We start from the raw sequence: 8109 nt of genomic DNA, 5'->3' as shown, positions 1-8109 counted from the left end.
CAGAGCAGGCTCAAGGGGCTGAAAGGCCTACTTCTGCTCCTATTTCTTGTGTTTGTAACTCTGTCCTCCGATTTTAATTTATTTCCCCCAAGTGTCAGTCTGTATCTTGTTCTCATGTTTTTTGTTTTCAGATGTAGCTGACCTTTATTCTGCTATTAACACCTACTCTGGACCAATGCTTTGCTTCTTTACTACTACCATTGCCACTCCCTTTGCCTTTTGTTCCATGACATCTTTGTCATTTAATCTCCTCTGCCCTCTAAACTATCTCTGACCTCTTTTGTTCCATCTAGTCCCTTCTTCAATAGCATAAAAAAGCAGCTCACCACCACCTTATCAAGGGCATTTTGGGATGGGCAATAAAGGCTGGCCCAGCCAGCGATGTCCACATCCCATGAATGATAAAATAAAACTTGTCATCTTTCTACCTCTCTTAGTTCCGAAGAAGAGTCATATTGGACTCCAAGTATTAATTCTGTTTCTCTCTCCACAGATGTTGCCAGACCCTAATATAAAAACAAAAAAATGCAGATGCTGGAAATCCAAAACAAAAACAGAATTACCTGGAAAAACTCAGCAGGTCTGGCAGCATCGGCGGAGAAGAAAAGAGTTGACGTTTCGAGTCCTCATGACTCATGAGTTCTGTCGAAGGGTCATGAGGACTCCAAACGTCAACTCTTTTCTTCTCCGCCGATGCTGCCAGACCTGCTGAGTTTTTCCAGGTAATTCTGTTTTTGTGTTGCCAGACCCTGTTGAGTTTTTCCAGCACTTCTATTTTTATTTCAAATCTCCAACATTTTGCTTTTATTTTAGGGCGGGAGAAGGCTTGCGTGGCCTGTTCCTGTGCTGTAATTTCCAAGTGAGTCAATATTATCAGTCATATGTGCCATAGCTTTCAACGGGAATCAACAGCATGTGCAGCCTTGAGGTGAAATCTGCTCTAGTCGCTAGAACTACATTTCCTAGCGTACACTGCAGTCAAAGCGCCTGCGCCGGTTTATTGCTGTTCCACCAGGTTCCTGAACTAGACTGTCGGTAAATGGCTGGTGGCGAGACTTGTGTTAAACGATCCAACTGCACGTTGGTTTTATTCAGCTACGTATTTTGTTGTTCCTGATTTAAAATCTAAATTTTGTATATTTAAAAAATCCAGCTGGGTTGCGGAATTGAACGCGGTTCAGGATAGTGGGCAGATACCTACAGGCTGGCTTTTGTGCTGCGGGTGCCGGAGACGGTTTGAGATTCCCTGGAGTGGCCGTGGATACCTGAGAGTGGGGCCAGACCGGAGCGAAATCAGAACAGCAAGACATTCTGACTCCCTGGGGCAGCCGAGATGAGTAGAGAAGGTAGCTGAAGCCGAGATCTCTGGGCCTGTTGCTCAGAGAGATCCTGTGAACAACAACAACTGTCATTTATACACAACTTAAGTAAAGTAAAACATCCCAAGGTGCTCCACAGAAGTGTTATCAGGCAAACAAAACCACATAGGGAGATATTGGGGCAGGTGACCAAAACTTTGGTCTTAAGGAATATTTTAAACGAGGAGAAAGAGTGGGAGAGAGGCAAAAAGGTTTAGGGAATTTCAGAGGTTAGGGCTGAGGCAGTGGAAGGCAAGGTCACCAATGGAGTGATTAAAACCAGGGATGCTTAAGAGGCCAGAGTTAGAGGAATGGCGATCTCACAGGGCTGGAGGAGATTGTGCCTAGAGGAGGGGGAGGGGGGAAAGGTCATGGAGGAATTTGAAAACAAGAAATTTAAAATGGAGGTGTTACTGGACTGGGAGTCAATGTAGGCCTATGAGCTTGTGGGTGAAGGGTGAATGGGACTTGGTGCAAATCACAACTAGGGAAGTGGAGTTTTGGATGACAAGTTTATGGGGGGTGGAATATGGGAGGTTGGCTGTGGGTATATTGGAATAATCAAGTCTAGAGGTAACAAAGGCATGGATGAGGGTTTCAGCAGCAGATGAGTTGGAACAGAGACAGAGGCAACGTTACAGAGGTGGAATTAGTGATGATGTGGATATGTGGTTGGAAGTTCATCTGGGGAGCAAATATGACTCTAAGGTTGTGAACAGTCTGACAGTTGCCAGAAAGAGGATGGAGCTGGTGGATAGGGAATGGAGTTTGTGGTGGAGACCGAAGACAATGGCTACAATCTTCTCAATATTTAATCGGAGGAAATTTCTATTCATCCAGTCCTGGATGTTGAAAAAGCAGTCTGACAATTTTGAGACTGTGAAAGGGATGAGAGAGGTGGTGGTGAGTTAGAGTTGATTATCATATACATACATGTGGAACCTGATGCTGTGTTTCCGGATGATATTACCAATGAGAAATGGGAGGGGGTAAAGATAGATCCTTGGGGATATCAAAGGCAATAGAGGAGCTTTTATGGCTCAGTAGATAGTGTCCCAAAAGCTCTGGATTCAAGTCTCACTCCAGGGCTTACTGGCCACAGAAGGAGTAGTCATGATGTGGTTGAACAGGTTGATAATTAGCCTGCTAATCATTCCCCCCACCCCTACTACTAAAAGAGAAAAAAGTATGTGAAAATACAAAACAAACCTGAGGTAATGGTGTGGGATTGGGAAGAGAAGCCATTGCAAGGTGATTCTCTTTCTTTGACTCGATAAACAAGAATGGAACTAGGCACGTGCTGTCCCACCCAGTTGGATGATAGGTGAGAGCTATTGGTAGAGGAAGATGTGGTCATCCATGTAAAAGGTTGTAGGCAGCTAGTTAAAAAGGAGGAAGGATAATCTTTGTCACAAATATGATGTTATTTGTGACCTTGATAAGAGCTGTTTTGGTACTGTGGCAGGTGCTGAAACATAATTACAGGGCTTCAAAGGTAGAGTTTTGGGAAAGATGGACATGATTTGGAAAGCAACAAAATGATCATAGATTTTGGTGAGGATAAAAAGGTTGGAGATGTAGCAATATTTGCAAGGGTGGAAGGGTCAAGGGTTTGCCTTTTTGAAGAAAGTGGTGATGATGCCAGATTTGAAGGAGAGAGAGCAGTGCCTGAGGAGAGAGAATTGTTACTAATATCAGTTAAGATGGGAGCCAGAAAGTTTGGTGATTTAAGATTGAGTGAGTTGGAGATGGGTTTTGGGAGAGGCATGAGGGCAGAGGTTAGAGCAGAAGCTGGCAGCAGGGAAAGATGCAAGTTCAGAACTATGGCAGGGTGGAACCTTAGATAAAGTTTGACCTGGAGGCTATAGGAAGGGAGGGAAGTGGCAAAGACATCGGATCAGATGGTCTCAACCTTAGTGAACGTGTTGTCCGTGAAGGAATTAATGTTAAGAGGGGGAAGGAGGATAAGGATTGAGAGTGATATCAGCAAGTAACCAGAGATAGTCCTATCTGTGATTTACATGATGGGTGTAGCAAGACTACGTGGGATGACAAGGTCAAGAGTGGCCGTGAACAAGGGTGAGCATAAGAACATATTAATTAGGAGCAGGAGTAGACCATTTGAGCCCTTGAGCCTACTCCTCCATTCAATATGATCATGGCTCATCTACCCAAATTTGACCTTTCCTGCTCACTCCCCACATCCATTAATTCCCCCATATCAAAAATTTATCAATCTCAGTTTTGAATATACTCAACGATAAAGTATCACAACCCTCTGGATTAGATAATTCCGAAGATTCACAACTCTGAGTGAAGAAATTTCTCATCTCAGTTTTAAACGATTGACCCCTATTCTGAGGCGTTGTCCCGATATTCTGGATTCTCCAGCAAGGGGAAACAGCCTCTCAATGTCTATCCTGTCAAGCCCGTTCAGAACCTTGCATGTACCAATGAGTTCACCTCTCATTCTTCTAAACTCCAGAGAGTGGAGGCCCAATTTACATAGCCTCTCATCATAGGACAAACCTTTCATAGCTGGAACAAATCTAATGATCCTTCATTGTACTGCCTTGAAGGGAAGTTTCCTTAGATTTTTCTTTAGTTATGGAGACCACAATTGCTCACAGTACCCCTGAGGTGTGTTCTCATCAAAGCCCTTTACAACTGTTGTAAGACTTATTTGTTCTCAAACTCCAATTCCCATGCATTAAAGGCCAACATGTCTTTTGCCTTCCTAATTGCTTGCTGTACTTGCGTGTTAACTTTGTGTTCCATGTCTCTCTGAATGCCATTTCACATCCTTTAAAAATATTCTGCTTTTCTGTTCTTACAACCAAAGTAAATAACCTCGCATCTCCCCGTATCATACTCCTGCCATCTTGTCGCACACTCAGTTAACCTGTCTATATCTCTTTACAGCCTCTTTTTGTCTTCCTCACAGCTTACATTCCCACCTTACCCACCTCACTTTGTATTGTTATCAACTCAAATACATTACACTCAGTCTCTTTGTCTAAATCATTAATATAGATTGTAAATAGCTGAGGCCCCAGCATTGATCCTTGCAACACCCTATTAGTTAGAGCCTGCCTATTGAAAATGCCCTGTTGATCCCTACTGTCTGTTTCTTGTCCATTAACCAATCCTCCACCTATGCTAATAAAGTTGCCCATGAGACCTTACCTTGCATATTAACCTTTTGTGTGCGATTTTGAATGCCTTTTGGAAATCTATGGATAATACATCTTCTGGGTCCCCTTTATCTTCTTTATTAGTTACATCCTCAAAAACTCTAATAAATTTGTCAAACATGATTTCCCTTTCAAAAAACCACATTAACTTTGTCTGATCATACTATGATTTTCTGAGTGCATTGTTAAGACTTCCTTAATAATAGATTCCAGTGTTTTCCCAACGACTGATGTCAAGCTAACTGGCCTATAGTTCCCTATTTTCTCTTCCTTCTTTCTTGAATAGTGGAATTATAAGCCATTGGGACCATTCTAGAATCCAGGGACTTTTGGAAAATCATAACCAGCACATCCACTATCTCTGCAGCTACCTCTTTTAGAACCCTTGGATGCAGACCATCAAGTCCTGGGTATGTTTGGCTTTTAGTCCGTTAAGTTTCTCTAATATTTTTTCTCTGTTGATATTAAATATCTTAAGTTCCTCACACTTATTAGCTCCAAGGTTACCCTGTATTTCTGGGATGTAATCGGAGTCTTCTAATATGAAGACAGACACAGTATATTTGTTTAGTGTCTCTCCCATTTCCTCATTCCCCATGATAATTTCTCCTGTCTCTGCCTCTAAAGAACCAACATTCACTTTAGCTACTCTTTTTATATACTTGTAAAAGTTCCTACAATCTCTTTTTTATATTCCTGGCTAGTTTGCTTTCATATTCTATTTTTTGCCTTTTATTAACTTTTTGGTCATCCTTTGCTGGTTTCTTAAAACATTCCCAATCTTCAGGCTTACTACTATTCTTTGCAACTTTATAAGCCTCTTCTTTTAATCTACATACCTAGCATTATACTGGCATTGAAATTCATATGCCACAATACTCATTTGGGTGATAGACATATGTAGGCCATATATCCCGAAGCCTGGTGGATTGTATCTCACAGCGTGTCCCCAATGGGCAAGGTGCAGACTGTACCCAACCAGCTTGTGCTTGCAAAACTCAAAACACAGGGCAGGATTTTCCCGTCGGCGAGTGGGGGGGTTGGGGGGGGGTCTGTTCGCCGACGCGTAAAATGATGCACGGTGATGTCGGGCAGAACTCCTGACGTCACTGCACTCCATTTAAATTTTCAGGTAGGCGGGGAGGCGCAGCAAAATCAGCTGTGCGCCCACCGACCTGTCAATGGCCAATTGAGGCCATTGAGAGAGTAATTAAACTAATTAATGGACATGCCTGTCCAACCTTAAGGTTAGCAGACAGACCAGGAGCCCTGGCGGGAATTAGAAAAAGCATGAAACCTCATCCGTGGGCGGCATGAGGTTTCATGTAGGTTTTTAAAAATTTAATTGAAGTTTTAAAAAAAATTATGGACATGTGTCACATGAGGGGACATGTCAGGGAATTTTTTTTTTTCTATCTTTAATACTTTTGACAGTAGAGCTGATCTCCCTGAGGCAGCACTTGGCCTCAGGGAGATAAGTGCGCTTTTTTGTGCGCACGCGCAAAACACGCACGCTCAGGTTTAGGAATTCCCCACACCCACACAGGGAGCGCTCAGCACTTGTGTGGAAGTCACGCTGGGTGGGCCTTAATTGGCCCGCCCACGTAAAATGGCACCTTGGGGGTGCTGATCGGAGGCACGCCTATGCTCGCCTGCACTTTAGCTTCACCCCCAACAGGGGGAATATTCTGCCCACAGTGTCCAACATTACATGTGATTCCGCAATTGGACAACATTGGCTAAATATTCCTCAGTGTGCTAAGAATTACTCTGACAACCAATTTAAGATTGTCAGTCAGGCTTACAGTGTGGTGCACTTGCATGTACTAGAAGCTACATATATAATTCAGAGGGCCCTGTTCTTTGCAGACAGAAAGAACATGTACATACATTATTTTCCTGTTTCAGCTAAACAAAATAAGTGATAGCCATTCGATGACTCATTCCTCAGGGCAATGCCTTGACCAATCAGGGTCAAGCTGCCTGGTTTAAATTTCAAACAATGCTTGGCAGTTAACTGTTAGTCACCATCACTTGTGCATACTTTATGGCAACGCCTCTACCAATCAGAGTCCACTTGCCCACCAATCAGCACTCTCTTTTCATACAGTATAAATTGTTGTTTTCACCTCATGTTTGTATTCTTGTGAAGTGTCCTGATGAGTGTAAGATGAAAAGCTTTGACATGTCTCTAATTTTCAACAATACTCAAGTTCTCTACTACCAAATGACTGCTCTTGTTTGGGACAGGAGTATGTCACTTTGAAATGTAACATGGAATTCAATTGTATTATGATCACTTTTTTCCCCAGAGGATCTTCTACTATGAGATTACTAATTAAACCTGCCTCTTTGCACAATACTAGCTTTATCCCTAGTTGGTTCCACCACATTGTTCCAGGATACTTTCACAAAAGCATTTTACAAACCCATCTTCCAAACTACTTTTGCCAATTTGATATGTCCAGTCTATATGAAGATTTAAGTCTCCCACAACTATTACATTGCTTTTTTTGTTAATTTATTTGTTCTTGGGATTTGAGCATCAAGGCATTTATTGCCCATTCCTGCTTGGCATTGAGAAGGTGGCAGTGAGCTGCCTTTTTGAACTGTTGCAGCCCATGTGATGTTGGTATGCCACAGTGCTGTTAGAGTGTTTCAGGATTTTGACCCAGCAAAGTTGAAGACACAATGATATAGTTTCAGGTCTGAATGGTGAGTGATTTGGAGGGAAACCTGCAGGTGATTGTGTTTCCATGCGTCTGCTGCCCTTGCCCTTCTAGGTGGTAGAGGTCATGTGTTTGGAAGGCACTGTTGAAGGAGTCTTGGCCAATAGCTCTAAGGAACACTAGCATAACGGTAATGTCACTGGACTAGTAATCCAGAAGCCCGGACTAATTCTCCAAAGATATGAGTTCACATCCTGTTGTGGGAGCTGGGGGAATTTAGTTTCAGTTAATTAATACATCTGAAATTAATACTAGTCTCGTTAAATAATGGTCATGGAGCTGTAAGATTGCCGTAAAACCCCTCTGGTTCACTAATGTCTTTCAAGGGAGGAAATCTGCTGTCTTTACCTGGTCTGGCCTAGAGATTGTCTTTGTTAAAAGCTCCAATTATTTCTTACTTAATGCTTTGTCAAACAGTACAAGTACTGTTAGGAGGCCTGTAAACCACTCCCACCAGTGTTTTCTGACCCTTGTTATTTCCAATCTCCACCCATCCTGATCTTACTTCCTGATCTTCTGAGCCAAGATCCATTTTCAGTAATGCTGTTATGTCATCCCTTACTATCAGGGCTACTCCTCCTTTCCATTCTGTCTGTTTTCTCAAAATGTTGTGTACTCTGGAATATTTATTTCCCAAGCTTGGTGATCTTGTAATCTTGTCTCTGTAATGTTGATTAGATTGAAACAATTTATTTTTATTTGTGCCACTAGTTTATTGACCTTATGAATACTTTGTGTTCAGATAAAGGGCCTTTAATTTTATTTTGAATACTATTCTTTGCATGGGCATTATTCACTGTTCCACTATCTCTTTCCCCTTCCTGTCCC

General features: G+C 42.3%; 1 protein-coding gene across 4 annotated transcripts in view; it reads left to right on the top strand.

Moving 5' to 3' along the window:
- The first annotated feature begins 996 nt into the window (after positions 1–996).
- tsnax (translin-associated factor X) overlaps positions 997–8109 on the top strand; it is a 61326-nt gene continuing 54213 nt past the window's right edge. The window contains exons 1-2 of one of the 4 annotated variants that reach the window (XM_041188623.1): positions 1000–1346; positions 4839–4962. In XM_041188623.1, the coding sequence (XP_041044557.1) occupies positions 4942–4962 (21 nt within the window). In that variant the 5' untranslated portion in view covers positions 1000–1346; positions 4839–4941. Of the gene's footprint in view, positions 1347–4805; positions 4963–8109 lie in introns of all 4 variants that reach the window. The other 3 variants (XM_041188622.1, XM_041188625.1, XM_041188624.1) reach the window with 3 other exon arrangements.

Source organism: Carcharodon carcharias, chromosome 5 (assembly GCF_017639515.1).
Source record: "Carcharodon carcharias isolate sCarCar2 chromosome 5, sCarCar2.pri, whole genome shotgun sequence".
Taxonomy (NCBI): domain Eukaryota; kingdom Metazoa; phylum Chordata; class Chondrichthyes; order Lamniformes; family Lamnidae; genus Carcharodon; species Carcharodon carcharias.
Note: the sequence above shows the minus strand (reverse complement) of the source record. Positions and strands in the feature narration are given on the sequence as shown.